This window comes from Kogia breviceps, chromosome 1 (genome assembly GCF_026419965.1).
Source record: "Kogia breviceps isolate mKogBre1 chromosome 1, mKogBre1 haplotype 1, whole genome shotgun sequence".
NCBI classification, from domain to species: Eukaryota; Metazoa; Chordata; class Mammalia; order Artiodactyla; family Physeteridae; genus Kogia; species Kogia breviceps.
In genome coordinates this window covers 23,753,484-23,770,090 of record NC_081310.1, presented here as the reverse complement: position 1 = coordinate 23,770,090, position 16,607 = coordinate 23,753,484, and the positions used below count along the sequence as shown (strand labels likewise).

At 32.5% G+C, this 16,607-nt stretch overlaps 1 protein-coding gene across 22 annotated transcripts in view; it reads left to right on the top strand.

Annotated features, from left to right (window-relative positions):
* The window catches only part of CDC42BPA (CDC42 binding protein kinase alpha), a 313,738-nt gene that overhangs the window by 45,330 nt on the left and 251,801 nt on the right, over window positions 1–16,607 (top strand). For all 22 annotated transcript variants that reach the window (XM_067028895.1, XM_067028865.1, XM_067028824.1 and 19 more), the window contains exon 2: window positions 4,893–4,984. In XM_067028895.1, the coding sequence (XP_066884996.1) occupies window positions 4,893–4,984 (92 nt within the window). The remainder of the gene's footprint in view (window positions 1–4,892; window positions 4,985–16,607) is intronic.

The window sequence follows — 16,607 nt, the reverse complement described above, 5'->3', positions numbered from 1 at the left end:
GTGGGCCTCTCACTGTTGTGGCCTCTCCGGTTGCGGGGCACAGGCTCCAGAGGTGCAGGCTCAGCGGCCATGGCTCATGGGCCCAGCCGCTCCGCGGCATGTGGGATCTTCCCGGACCAGGGCACGAACCCGTGTCTCCTGCATTGGCAGGCGGACTCTCAACCACTGCACCACCAGGGAAGCCCTGCATTTAGTTTTAATATTTCTTTAGAATCTTTTAATCTGGAGCAGTTTAGACATTTTTTTAATCTTTCAGTGTCCTTGTTGTGTCTTGAAACTTGTCATATCACAGGCTATTTATTTTATAGATTGTTCCTCAATTTAAGTTTGTCTGATTATTTCCTTGTGATTAGAGTCCAGTTATCTGTCTTTGGCAGATGTGTAGTTGTAAGTGATATTAATTAATTAATTAATTTAATCTTTTTCCTCATATTTTTTGTTTTCTTCTTTCTACTTTGATTTTAGTCTCTTGGTCTGACCTTAACATATTTGACACCTTAATTTTCAGCCTGCTTTCTTTCCCAGTATAAATATTGAGGGCTTTCCCCTTTCCCCCAGTTATATTCTAGAAGTTTTGATGTGTAACATTTTTATTATTAAGTAGTTCTGAATATTTTCTAATTACCTTATTACTTCTTCAAAATTATTGTCAGATTTCAGAGCTTATGGGCTTTCCTCTGGTCTTTCTATTCTTGATTTCTAATTGTATTAATTGCATAGTACTCATAGAATTTTATTTTTTGTCCCCAATACTTTGAATTTTGTTGGAGGTAGTTTTATGTCTTGCATATTATAAAAATGTGTAGAGGTTCAGTGTGTGTTTGAAGATTAATTCTTCAACTCTTAAGTGGAGTGTTACATGTATGCCACTCAGTACACTAAAAGAATTGTTTGTTATTTGGTCTGCTTGAGCTATGAGTTAGAGAGAGAGTAAAATCTCTCTTTAGGAAGGTGAGTTTGTTTCTTCTTTTATGTCTGTCAATTTGGCTTTACACATTTGGTGGTTATGTTGTTGGGTGTATACATGTTTAGACTTATTATGTCCTGGTTAATTTCAGCTGGTTTTTTTTTTTTTTTTTAATCATTATATATGACTGCTTTTAATTTCTATTCCACTAATGCCTCCCCACCCAATACCCCTTTCATCTAATATCAGTATGGCTATATAGTATTTTTGGTGGGTGAGAGCTGAGGGTTAACATTAGCCTTTATTTACTTTTTTGGAAATTTTATGTAAATTCAGGTAAGAACCTACTAAAACAGAAGACAATACTCCACAGAATTTTAGAGAGGATAAACAAATCTAAATAATGTGTATTTGGAAAAATCGTTGTAAAATATGCAAACTTTCCAGCAATATTAGTAAAGAAAAATAATGAAAATAGACCTAAATATATAATATTAAGTAACTAAAAAGGGATCAAACCTATTGATATAGTAGAGTTTTATAAAGAAAAGAATATTATGTTACCCTATTCTAATAAATTTGAAAATTTCCATGCAATGTATAATTTCTTATAAAAATATAATTAATAGAGTTGTCACAGGTAGAAATGGAAAAATGAAAATGACAGTGTGAAAGAAGTGAAATACTAAAAATCCAACAAAATGACATGTGCGAGATGTTTCACTAGCAAGTTTTAGCAGAACTTATAGTCATAGTCTCCTTTATTGTCTTCTAAAAGGTTTGTAGTTTTGTTTTTCACATTGAGATCTTTAAAAAACCTGGAATTATTTTATTTTAGAGAAAAGAAAAGGATAGGAAGCTACTCAACATAGTTAATGAGGTTGGTTTATTATTGGTACCAAACCAGATGAAGATAGTACAGAAGAAATATAATTGTAAACCAGAATTGTTTATAAACACAAATTTAAGATTCCTAAGTAAAATCAAAGCAAAGCAATTTCATCTATATATTAAAAAATTACATTATAACCAAGTAACATTTATCTCAAGGTATACAAAGATGTATCAGCTTCTAAAATCTTTTTAAGTAAAATATCATGTTAAGGGAATGAAAAAGAAAACCAAATATTGTCCACAGAGGTTGTAATTAACAGTCCTACCAGTTATGTGTGAGAATACCTGTTATTCGTACTTCGGCAAACACTTGGTGGTTTCAGGTTTTTTATTTTTGGCTTATTTGGTTGTTAAATAATAGAATATTACCAGTAAGTTTATTTACATTTCTCTCATTTCTTGTAATGTGAGCATAATTTTCTGTGTATAAGTCTGTTTTAAACACACTGAAAATTTAAAATGGGAGAGTAACACTTATTGCATAATTTGTTTACTTGAGGACAGGGACTATTTTATTTATCTTTGTACTTCTAACATCTTATAAAATGCTTGGCATATAGCGGATATTCAAAGATACTTTTTGAGTGAATTGAATAAATAATTAGTAAACTATGAGCCTTCTGAAGAAATTTGTGACTTAACTCATTTTTTAATGTCTGAAAATAGAATAATTTTGCTATGTCAAAGAAATGGGATTTTTACTAGCAGGTTCCAGGAAGTAAAGAATGGACAGGATTATTCTTTTAGTTTATGTTAATACTACAGGCTCCCATAAAGTGTGGATAGCTGATAAAATCCTTAATCCTAATTATGCATGATTTAACAGTATTCATTTGCTTGGTGCTTTCAGGGTGTATACTATTGCATGGAAAGATATTACCATTTATATTTTGACATATTGTTATCCTTTGTATCTTGCTAAAAGATCGTTTCAACAATCATTTGCTTACCTGAATTGTATTTCAGTTACTCTAGTTTTAAAAAAGTTTCTTTTCTTGCTTTACGGTAATGTTTTAGAGGATTGCAATACCTAGATTTCTAACTTTTTAGATAAGTAGGATGTTACCCAGAGGAAGGTATACACAGAATTATTCTTTAAGAATAAACATAGTTGTCTGTGATGAAATGTTGTTTGGATTTAGGGTCAGAATGAGTCAAAGATATAGAACATACCGTCTGTTTGGATTAAGGTATTTGGAAATCTTGAGGGGGTCAGGGTAATAAAAAGTGAAGTAAAAGAAATAAAGAACTGTTAAGTGTAATGTTGTAGGCTGCTTTGTGTTGCCAGCTCTAGGTAGCAACTAGACTAGCACTCTTCTCACACTGGCTGGCTTCACATCTTTATTTTTAATTTACACATTCTATGTGTACTATTCTTAACCAAGTATTTCTGATATGCTTGTGTAGAAGCTGGGAAAGGGAGGGACACTAGTCTCAAGATGATTTCACTATTCCTTGCCATTCCCTTATAACCCACCTATACCTTTGTAAATAGTCTATTTGTAAATAAGCCTTCCTCAGATTGGGATAATTTATTTCCTGTTAGGACCCTGACTGATTCCCAGTTGTCACAGTCTCATGGTTTGTCCAGTCCAGTTTGTTCAAAACCAGGATGTCTTGGGCATTTTATCAAAATGTTCACTTCCTGGCTGCCATGGTTTTACATCTTCTCTCTCTTACAGTATGAGATCCTTTATACCTTTATTCAAATTTGATCTGTTTCTTTGATCATCTTTTCTGTTGTGTGAATTCCAAATAGAGATTCAATCTCTATTTCCTTTCCTTATAATCTAAAACACCAATGCAGAAATCTCTAGTAGACTGGGTTTTGCAATGCAGAATACCTCTCTTTTCTAAAGTATCAGTAGTTAGGGCTAAATACCTTTAGACCAAATCAAGTGGTAAGGCCTGCTGTATCTCTTTCCCTTTCTAATGTTCAAATACATACCTTTGATCTTCCACACTCTCATGCGTGGTAGGAAGGAGAAGAGAGCTGTACCCATATACAGTGACCATTTAATTGTATTAACTCCTTGTGTGAGAATAAGGAGGGACATGAGGGGAGGAAAGGAGACAGGTCTAAATTTCTCTTAGAGGCAGCAGAACATGTAATTGGTTTTATAAGTTTTAAAAAAATGTCAGTATGTTCCCTGTAATTAATAGAATTAATAGAATGATTTCTAAGTTCCTTGCATGGCATCCAAGGCCATTTACATTTTCCATTTTCTAGCCCTGATTTCTTTGTATTTCTTCTTATAATTCTATAACAACAGTGGATTATTTACCATTATCACCCAAGTTCACTTTCTTGCCTCTCTTTATTTGCTTATATTGCTCCCTCTGTTGGGAATATTTATAGTACATTGCAAACAGGCAAATTAGCAAAAGTCTACTTAGTCCTCAAGGTCCAGATGCAATGTTAGTTCCTCTGTGAAACAGTGTTCTTACAAGAGAATTAGGGTTCCATTTTCACTGATCCTGAAGGGCTTTGTATTTATCTCTATTAGAAACTTTTATCACATTACTGCATTATATGTGTGTGCATACTGTATCTGTTTCTGAAGACTGAGAAGTTCTTGAATGAAGGTACCATATTGTAATTATATTTGCTTTAAACTCCAGTAGTTGCCACTCTACTTTGTATAATGTCAGCTCTTGCTAAAGGCGTGTTAAATTGATCAATAAATTAATGAGTGTGACAAATATTAATTTACTTGGTGGGGATTGCTGAATTTCTCTCTGGTGCCAAGAAATTTGCTTTTACTTCTTGGACCTTTGTGCTAAAATATGTATCTAGCATTGAGTTAGAATACACGGAATGTTTAAAATGAGAATAAATTGGTCTCATTTGTACATCACTAGTACTTTGCATTATTTGGTGTTTAAAAATATGTTTCTCACTCAAAATATTCATATATAAGAAATAAACATCATATGAAAATTAAATATTTCTTCTCAATATAGTTTGATGAGACTGTTATTTTGGCGTAATCCTTATTTTCATTTTTATTGTTTAAGTAAGAAATATCATTATTTATATCTAATTTGTATCACAGTTCATTAAGTAATTTATGTTGCCTTTTTGTTTCAGCTAAACCGTTTACTTCTAAAGTGAAACAGATGCGATTACATAGAGAAGACTTTGAAATATTAAAGGTGATTGGTCGAGGGGCTTTTGGAGAGGTAAGAGATAAAGATTTTATAGAAGATCTGATAATTGTTTTGCAAGCTATTTTATACAGTCTGTGAGAGAATTTAGCTGAAATATTATTTACTTGGTGTTGTAATTGATATTGATCAGAAATCATTAAACTTCTGAATGAAGTCTTTCTACATGGAATTTTTTTCCAAGATATTTCTATTTTTCATATGTCATTGAAGTTTGAGTATGTTTCTGTACTCTCTTCTGTTTCATTGGTCTGTTTGTCTCTCACTGCCTTAAATTACTTTAGTTTAAGAAGTCTTGATATCTGGTAGTGTGTATACCCTGACTTCCTCCCTCTTCTCCTCTGTTCTTGGCCCTTTATATTTTCATATAATTTTAGAATAAGTGTTTCGGTTTTTACTCACTCTTAAAAATCCACATCCACACCCAGCACCCACACATCTGCTGGAATTTTGATTAGGATTGCCCTGAAACTAGAGATTACTTTGTAGATAATTGACATCTTAACAATATTGAGTCAGCCAATCCATGAACATGGTATATGCCTCCATTTATTTAGGGCTTTATAAATTTAACCCACTAATTATTTATAGTTTCCATTCAATAGAGTGGATTTATACATCTTTCAGCAGATTTATTCCTAGGTATGTGATATTCTTTATGTTATTTTAATTAGAATTACTAGTTAAGTTTCATCTTCTAATTGTTTTTGCTAATAGTTAGACACAATTGAATTCTGTTTATTGACCTCATACCCAGCAACCTTGGTAATTTTACTTTTAAAATCATGAATTGTGTTGGATTTAAATAAACTGCTTCATCAGCATCTTTTGAGACACAGCTTTTCTCCTTTACTCTGTTAATGTGTTGAGTTACACTGGTTTATTTTCAATGTGAAACTAACCTTGCATTTCTAAAATAAGCCAACTTTGTTGGGATGTATTATCCTTTTAATTTACCTTTGGACTCAGTTTGCTATTTGTGTGTGTTGTGTGTTTTGGATCTTTGAGAGAAATTGGCCTGTAATTTTCCTACTTATCACATCCTGATAAGATTTTGGTATCTTGGTTATTCTGGCCTCATAAAAAGAGGGAGGTATTTCCTTTTTTAATGTCCTTTAGAGGAGTTTGAGAAGATTGTTATTATTTCTTTCTTATGTGCTTAGAAGATTTCACTGGTGAAGCCATTTGAGCCTGGAGGTTCCTAGAGAGAGAGTTTTAAATTATATATTTAATTTTTTAAATTGAAATTGAACTATTTGGATATTTTATATAGATGTGTCAGTTTTGCTAGGTTCATCCATGTCATCTGATTCTTCATATTTATTACAATATTGGTCATTTGCACTTCTCATGTTTTTCATTTGTTACACTTAGTGGTTTATCAATTCTTTTGTTTTTTCAATGAATTAACTTTTGCCCTTTGTATTTTTCTATGGTCGATTTGTTTTCTGTTTCATTAATTTCTGCTTTTATCTTTTAATGTTCTTTTCTCCCTTTGGTTTCAACTTGCTGTTCTTTTTCTAACTTTTTGAGTTAGATGCTTAGAGCATTGATTTCTAGATCTTTTCAAATGTGCTATACTTTTTCCTCTAAGCAGCTTTAGCTATAGCAAAGTTTTGATATGTCATATTTTCATTATAGATTTCCTCAAAATACAATGTGATTTTAAATTTCTGTCATGGTTTTTTTTGATCTATGATTTTAGAAGTTTATTGCTCCATCTCTAAGTATTTGGAGGGTTTTTAGTTATATTTCTGTTTTTGAGTTATAATGTAATTCCAGAGCAGTCAGAGAATATACGTTGTGTGATTTCAAGTCTTTGAAATTTGCTGTGCAGTGTTCTGTAAATATCAGTTAGATAAAAGACATTAATCTTATTTAAATCTTCCATATCCTTAACTGTTTTCTCTGTGTGATATTTCATTTCCTTAGAGACGATTTGCTTATTTCTTTCTTATTTTTTTCAGTTTTCACTGATAACAAATATCAAGTTATTATATCTCCCTAGTGATTAACTCTTTTATCATGATGTAATGATCCTTGTTATCTCTAAGTAATGCTTTTTGAGTTAAACTTTACTTAATCTGATGTTAGTGGAATTATTCTAGCTCTTTTTATTAGTCTTCTGTATTAAATATCTTCCTCCACCCTGTTAGTTTCAGCTATTACTTTATATGTTCAGTGTTAAATAGAATATAGTTTTTATTTTTTGATCTAGTCTGATAATGTCTTATCTTTAATTGGAGTGTAGTCAGTTGACATTTAATGTAATTACATTACATTTTACTATTTGTTTTCTGTTTGTCTTGTCCATTCTGTATTATGTTTCTCTCAATTCTTGGATTAACTGAGTATTTTAAATTATTCTTTCCCCCTTCTATTCATTTCTGAGTTGTACCTTCTTTTATTGGTTTCCCTAGAGATTGCCACTTGTATTCTTGGTAAATTTGTATTTTGTCAGTTCCCATTTACCCAAATTTACCTTTCATTAGCTCTACAGATATTTGAAACCCCAAAAGATATGATTATAGTGTCCCTATTCATTTTAGCTTTACTCATATATTTACATTTTTTCTTACTCTTCACATTCACATACTTATTTATATTCATATACTTGTCTTAGATATTCCTTTTGACTTAAAAATTCCCTTTAGTATTTTGCCAAGTCTGTTGAGATAAATTATCTGCATTTTTTGTCTGAAAATACATTTATTTTGAGGTCTTAACAAAATTGTGTTATATACACACATAGCTTAATGGATTTGTACATTTGCATGAACTTCTGTAACTATTATGCAGATCAAGATAGGCTCCTATTGCCCCCTCTATGTGGATAACCACCTTCTCATTAACCATCTATTCTGACTTCTGTAATTATAGATTTATTTTGCCTATTTTGGAATGCTATATTAGTGGAATTATATAATATATATTCTTTTGTTTCTGCATTCTTTTGCTCAATATTATGCTTGTGTGATTCATTTTTGTTTTTTATTGGTTCACAGTATTCCTCTATATGAATATGCCACAAGTATTTTATCCATACTGGTGTTGGTAGGTATTCAAGTTTATAGTTTTTGGCCACTGTTAATAATGTTGTTATGAACATTCAAGTACATGTCTTTTGGGAGATAGAAGCACTCATCTGTGTTTGATATAACCCTAGTGGAATTTCTGGGTTGCATATTAGGCATATTTAGTTTTAGTTGATAGTGCCAAATAATATCCCAATTGGTTGTCAATTTGTACTCCGACCAACAGTGTATTAAGGTCCCAGTTGCTTCACAACCTCACCAACACTTGGGTCATTTTTTAAACTTTGGACATTTTTTGGTGGATGAGTAGTGGTATTGGATTGTGATTTCATTTTGCATTTCCTAATAACTCTTAAGGTTGAGCCCATTTTCATATTACTTCATATAACTTGGATATCCTTTTTCATAAGTGCACATTTTGGGATTGGGGGAGTGGGAGCAGGTGGGTAGGTTGTCTGACTTACTGGTATATTCTGGATACAAGTCCTTCGTTGGAAGTGTGTGTGTGTGTGTGTGGGGGGGTATTAAACAAAATGTCTTCCTGTCTGTGGCTTGGCTTTTCCCTCTCTGTATAGATCTTTTATGGAAGAGAAGATCTTAGTTTTGGTGAAGTACATTTAATTAAGCTTTTCTTTATGATTAGTGCTTTTTTGTGTTCATTAAAAAAGTTATTTTCTACCCTGAAGGCCATGAAGATATTTTTCTCTGTTATCTTATGTAATCTATAAAAAACAAATCTTTTTCATTTAGGTCTATGATCCGTCTGGTATTATTTTGTGTTTTGTGAGGTATAGGTCAAGGTTCATTTTATTCTTTGTGGGTTTCTCAGCATCATTTATTTAAAGACTACTTTTTCTACATTTGATTGCAAAGGAACTTCCATTGTGAATCCAGTGATCCTATATGTGTTACTTCTATTTTTAATAGTTTGTAATGTAGAATTCTTGTTCATGATTCATTAAATTTATTTATCAGTCTTTGATGTTTGTTGATGAGCCTGTTAATGATATTTTTAGATTTCATTTTATAACCATGTTGCTATACTAGAAATACAATTAATTTTTGTGTATTGATCTTGTATTTAAGCATCTTTATATATTAACTTATTAATTCTAGTTTATAAATTTAAAAAAATTTTCATGTACACAATCATACCATTTCCAAATAATGACAGCTTTTTTTCTTTCGTTACACTTGTTATTTCTTTTTCCTATTATTATTAGAATAGAGAATTTCTTCCTTAAAATATTAAATTCAGTTGTTGAAAATCAATTTTTTTCTGGTTTGTGATTTCAGGGGTAAGTATGAAGTTTGCAACAGCTTTTTAAAAAAAAAATTGTTACTCTTTTTTTAGGTTAAGGAAGTTACTCTTTTTTAGGTAAAGGAAGTTTTCCTTTTAGTCCTAGTCTGTTGAGAGCTTTTATCATGCATTAGAGTTAACTTTTATCAAAAGCTTTTTTTATATCTATTTTGATGATGTGATTTGACCTCTGTGTTTAGTTAATGTGGAAATAATATTAATTTTTAAATATACCAATATTGGATTACTATATAAATCCAGTTGTTCCTTATGTTTTCTTTTAGTATATTGTTGGTTTTGATTTGCTCATATTTTGTTTACCATTTTTTTTATGTGCATGAAAAAGATTGAACTTTATTTTACCTATCTTTTAATTTCTTTATATTTTAAAAATGTTATGCTTAGCTCATAAGACAATTTGGGAAGTATTCATGCTTTCTCAATTTTCTGAGTTTGAGAATATTATTTCCCTTTATGTTTGGAAAAATTCTCTGTTGAGTCCATCTAGACTAGGAGTACAATTTTTATTTTGTTGTTTGTTTACATCTTTTGAGGTAAATTGTGTATATGTTGAAATACGCCAATTGTATATGTACAATTCCATTAGTTTTGACAAATGGATTCACCCTTATCAAGATACAGAATATTTCCATCACCCTAAGAAGTTCCCTTTCCTGTTACTTCCCCATAACTTCCATCAAGTGGCAACCACTGTTCTAAATTTTAACTATGGATTAGTTTTGGTTGTTTGAAAATTTCATATAAATGGAAATCATACCATATGTACTCTTTTGTGTCTGGCTTCTTTTGCTCAGAATAATGTCTGTGAGATCCATTCTTGTGATCAAATGTAGTAATACTTTTTATTGCTGATTAGTAAACTATATACCACTATCCTTCTATTGATGAACATTTGTATTGTTTCTCATTTTTGGCTCTTAGGATTAAAACTGATGTGAATATTCTTGTACAGGTTTTTATGGAAATATGTTTTCATTTTCCTTGGATAAATACCTAGGAGTGGCATTGCTATGTTAAGTGGTAGGTGCATATTTAAATTTAAAAGAAACTGGCACATTTTTTCCAGTGGGGTTGTACCATTTTATATTCCCACCAGTTCCATGTTCTCACCAATATTTTTTTGTTAGTCTTTTAAATTTCAGTCATTCTAATGGTTGTGTAATAGTATCTCATGGTCTAAATTGCATTGTTATGTGGATTTGTGTTATATAGCAACATAATGATGAGTTTTTGTGTGCTTATTCACCATTCTTATATCTTCCTTTGTGAAGTATATGTTCAGATGTTTTGCTCATTAAAGAAATGAGGTAGGGCTTCCCTGGTGGCACAGTGGTTGAGAGTCCGCCTGCCAATGCAGGGGACACGGGTTCATGCCCTGGTCCGGGAGGATCCCACATGCTGCGGAGCGGCTGGGCCCGTGAGCCATGGCCGCTGGACCTGTGCGTCCGGAGCCTGTGCTCCGCAACGGGAGAGGCCACAACAGTGAGAGGCCCGCGTATCGCAAAAAAAAAAAAAAAAAAAAAGAAATGAGGTATTTGTGTCATCATTGAGTTGTAAGAATTCTTTATATTTTATATTTATCAATGTCTTTTGTCAGATGTATGTTTTGTCAATATTTTCTCAAAGGCTGCATAGCTTGCCTGTTAATTTTCTTTAAAATGTCTTCTGATGAGCAGAAGTTTTAAATTTTGGTGGTTTAATTTTATCAATTTTTTCTCTTATGGTTATTATTTTCCATGATCTTTGTAAGAAATTCTTATTTATATCTAGGTCACAGATATTTACCTGTGTTTTTTTCCTAAAACCTTTATAGTTTTAGCTCTTATGTTTAGACTGGTGATTCATTTCAAATTAATTCATGTATGATGTGAGATAGGGATCGAGGTTCATTTTTTTCCATATGGATATCCAGTTGTTTCAGCACAATTTATTGAAAAGGCTGTTTCTCCTCTATTGAATTACTTCAGTACCTTTGTCAAAAAAATCAGTTGACCATATAAATGTTGATCTACTTCTGCTCTTTCTATTCTATTTCACTGATATCTTTGTTTGTTTTCATGTCAGTACCACACAATCTTGATTCTGTAGCTTTATACTGTAGAGTTGAGAGTATGTAATGAAGTCTGAGTGTAAGTCCTCCTTCTTTGTTCTTTTGCAAAATTGTCTTAACTATTTGAAGACTTTTGCATTATTATATAAATTTTAGAATCACTGTGTCAGTTTCCATAAAAGCCTAGTGGTATTGAAAATTGAGTTTGCATTCAGTTTATAGATAAATTTTGTGAGGACTGACATCTTAACAATCCTGAGTCTACTAGTTAGTCCACGAACAAGGCATTTTTCTTTGTCTTTTAAAGTCTATTTTAATTTTTCTCAAAAATTTTTTGTAATTTTAGTGTACAGGTCTTGTTCATAATTTGTTACATTTATCGCTAAATTTTTTTTTTTTTTTTTTTTTTTTTCTGTGGTACGCGGGCCTCTCACTGTTGTGGCCTCTCCCATTGCGGAGCACAGGCTCCGGACGCACAGGCTCAGCGGCCATGGCTCACGGGCCCAGCCGCTCCGCGGCATGTGGGATCTTCCCGGACCGGGGCACGAACCCGTATCCCCTGCATCGGCAGGCGGGTTCTTAACCACTGCGCCACCAGGGAAGCCCTATCGCTAAATTTTTAATGCCTTTTGATGCTCTGGTAAATGATATTTAAAATTTTATATTTCAAATAGTATGCTGTTAGTATGTAGATACACCACTCTTTTTTAACATCTTTATTGGAGTATAACTGCTTTACAATGGTTTGTTAGTTTCTGCTGTAAAGCAAAGTAAATCAGCTATATGTGTACATATATCCCCATATCCCCTCCCTCTTGCGTCTCCCTCCCACCCTCTCTATCCCACCCCTCTAGGTGGTCACAAAGCACTGAGCTGATCTCCCTGTGCTATGTACACCATTCATTTTTGTATCTGACTTTATTTTCTAAATTCACTTATTATTTTTTAAAGTTTTTTGTTTTGGTTGCTACTTTCTTAGTTGTTCTGTGTAAACAATCATATTGTCTGAGAATAGGACAATCATATTGTCCTTTTCACTTTCCAGACTTCATACATTCTATTTCTTTATGTTGACTTATTATACTAATTTGGACCTCTAATACAGTGTTGAGTAGGTGTCATGAGGAGGGTATATATCCTTACTTTATTCCTGAATTCAGGGAGAAAGGATTTAGTGTTTGACTAGTAAGTATGATGTTAATTGTAGGTGTTTTTGAGGGAACCTTTTATCTGATTGAAGAAGTTGTCTTCTGTTACTAGTTTGCTGAGAATTTAATAATCATATGGATTTGCTCTTTTATTCTGTAAATTCGGTGGGCTACTTTGAGTGACTTTTTAAATAGGCTTTGTTTTTTAGAGCAGTTTTATGTCCACAGCAAAACTGAGTGCAAAGTACACAGAGTTCCTATATACCCGTTGACCTTGCACATGTGCAGCCTCTCCCACTATCAACCTAGCACACAAGGGTGATATATTTGTTACAACTGATGGATCTACATTGACACATCATCAGCTAAAGTTTATAGTTTACATTAGGGTTCACTCTTGGTGTTGTATTATATATTGTATGGGTTTGGACAAATGTATAGTTATACCTATCCACCATTTTAGTATTATACATAATAGTTTCACTGCCTTAAAAATCCTCTGTGCTTTGTCAATCCATCCCTTCCTTCCCCTAACCTCTGGCCACCACTGATCTTTTTCCTGTCTCCGTAGTTTTGCTTTTTCCTGAATGTCATAGAGTTGAAATCATACAGTAATGTAGCCTTTTCAGATTGGCTTATTCCATGTGGTAATAGGCATTTTGTTTCCTTCATGTCTTTTTATTGCTTTTACCACTGAATAATATTTCATTGTTTGAATGTACCACTGCTTATTTACCCATTTACCTACTGAAGGATATCTTTGCTTTCTTCCAAGTTTTGGCAATTATGAATAAAGCTGCTGTAAACATTCATGTGCAGGTTGATGTGATGTGTGGACATCAATTTTCAATTCATTTGCATAAATACCAAGGAGCAGAATTGCTAGATCGTATGTAAGAGCATTATTTAAGTTTTGTAACAAACCAACAGACTCTCTTCCAAAGTGGCTGTACCATTTTGCATTCCCATCGGCAGTGAATGAGAGTTTCTGTTGCTCCACATTCTCACCAGCATTTAGGAGTTATCAGTGTTTTGAATTTTGGCCATTCTATTAGGCATGTAGTGGTATCTCATGGTTGTTTTAACTTACAGTTCCCTAGATGATGTTGAGCATCTTTTCATATGCTTATTTGCCATCTGTATATCTTCTTTGGTAAGGTATATATTAGATCTTTAACTCATGTTTTAATGGAATAGTTTGTTTTCTTATTGTTGAATTTTAAGTGTTTTTTTCATGTATTTTAGATAACAGTCCTTTATCAGATATGTCTTTATCAGATATATCAATGATTTCTTTCATGAATTATGCCTTTGGTGTTATATAGATTGATTTTCAAATATTAAACTAATCCCTGGGATAAACTCCATTTGGTCATGACTTACTATCCTTTTGAGATATGGCTCTATTCAGTTCCTTAATATTTTAGCTGTTTTCGAATCTATATTCATGGGGAATGTTGACCTATTATTTTCTTTTTTTTGTCATGTCTGTGTCAAATGTTGACATCAAGGTTATGCTGGACTTATAAAATGAATTGGGGAGTGTTTACTCTTTTTCAGAAAAAAATTGTGTATATTTATTTATTTTTATTTATTTATTTATTTCCTTAAATGCTTGATAAAATTTAGCAGTGATGCCATCTGGACTTAGGTTTTTCTTTGTGGGGCATTTAATCCTACTAATTTAACTTCTTGGTTATAGAGCTATTAAGATTTTCTATTTCATCTTTAGTCAGCTTCAGTAAGTTTTGTGTTTCATGGAATTTGTGTATTTCATTTAAATTTTCAAATGTATAAGGTTGTTAATAATATCTCTGTTATTTTTTTGATGTCTGTGGAATACAAGGTGATATTCTCTTTCATTGTGGATATTTATAATTTATGTTTTATTTCTCTTGATCAGTCACATAGAGGTTTTTCAGTGTTGTTCATTATTGAACAAAGCTACTTTGGCTTTGTGAATTGTCTATATTTTTGTCTTCTTTTTACTTAAATTTTTTTTAAAAAAGTTAAGCAGTTTTTAAATCTTTGTTATTTCCTTCCTTCTATCAATACTTCCTCTGATTTAATTTATTCATGTTCTTCTAGCTTCTCAAGGTAGAAACTTAGATCTTTGAGACAACTGGGTAGCCAATTGGAAAAGTCCACTTGTGGATCCAGTTAAAATTCATACCATATATTAGGAGAAAGTACAAATGTATCAAATGTTCAAGTATAAAAAATAAAATAGAGACTTCCCTGGTGGTCCAGTGAGTAAGACTGCGTGCTCTGAATGCAGGGCACTGGGTTCGATCCCTGGTCAGGGAACTAGATCCTGCATGCTGCAACTAAGATCCTGTGTGCCGCGTCTAAGACCCGGTGCAGCCAAAATAAATAAATAAATAAATATTAAAAAAATAAAATAAATGCAACACAAGTACCCATCAATGGGTTGACTAAGTTATGGTGTATCTAATACTGTGTAGCTGCAATAAAAAAAGTTCACTGTACTTCTGTGGAGAAATCTCCAGGATACATTGTAAAGTGAAAAAATCAGATGCAGGGGAATATATTGGGTTGGCCAAAAAGTTTGTTGTGGTTTTTCTCTAACATTCCCAATGAAGTTTTTGGCCAGCCTGATATATAGTACGCTATCTTTTGTTAAAAAAAGGTAGAAATATTATGATTCTTACTTGTATTTTCATAAAGTAACATTTTAAAGGGATAAGAGGGAATGCGGTACATGTAGAGTGTGAGTGACACTTCTAAGTGGAAACCTTTTTATTTTGACTTCTGAAACATGTAAGTGTATCATCTATTTTAAAAATCATTTAAAAAGTCTTCCAGGTTGGGATGTATTAATTTGCATGTTCTGTGAATCATTTAAGGAAGAAGCAATTCTAAGTTTAAACTTCCTCACATAATAGAAAAAGAGGGACCACTGCCCAACTCATTTTATGAGGCTAGAATAATCTTGTTTCTAAAATCTAACTATATGTTGAGTGAAGGAGGCAAAATAAGGAAAAAATGCATATGATTTGATTTCATCACAAAAGTCAGGGTAATGGTTATCTGTAGCGGGAAGGTGGAAGTTGTGGTCAGGTGGGGCACATGGGGGGGTTTCAGCGTTGCTCCAATGTTCTATTTCTTGATCTCAGTTTTAGTTATATTTTGTTCAGTTCATAATTGTGTTTTACTCTACATTTGTTTTATTTTCTTTATGTTCTACTCAATTACAAGTGTTATAAATTAATGAAAGAATTAATAGTAATCGTGGAATACATGTTCATCTAACAAATTAGCTTTAAAATATATAAAGTAACAACTGATAGAATTTGCATAGGGGAATACAAGAACTTTCAATAGTTGAAGATAGAGCTTTTAACTCTCCTCAGAAATTAGCAAGTTAAGCAGATGAAAAAAATTGAGACTTTTATTTTTTGAAGGTGTTTATTTTTGTTTGTTTTTTGAAGGTGGGACTTTTTAATGGCATAATTATTCCATTCTGTGTTAAAACATTTGGTAGAGCATTGATTTTAAAAATTGATAAAAACTGGTTTCTCCCAAACTAATTTCACCAAGGGAATTAGAGTTCAGTTAAATCTGTACTTAGTGGGGACCACCTAGTTTTGTTTTAAGCTATTTCTGTTGGGATTTATACTCTGCAACTAGCACAGCAATTCTAGCCAGTGTTAGAATTGTTCATAATATGATCAGCCCAGGTTCATTGCAAATAAAGCTTCTGGTAAAAAAAAAAAAAAAAAAAAAAAAAAATCATGCTACAGAAAAGAACAGAGAGGGTATGCAACACTGGAAATTCAACAGATTTAGGGACCACAGGAAAAAGTGGTTTTCTTCATTTTAAAGAAGAAAACCCTGTGTACCTGTTCTCCTCTTAACTTATTCCAAACTTCAAAATAACTACTTGTGAAGAGGTAGTGAATATATGAGGGAATTTAAATCCTTGTTAGGAATTCAGTTGTTCATTTAAACCCTTCACATTCTCTCTCAGTTTTGCTCCCTGGAGATTGGTTGGGGAAGGTTTGGAGGTTGGTTGTAGCAGACTTTGGAGCAGCAGACACTATGAAGAACTAGTCTCTGTGAA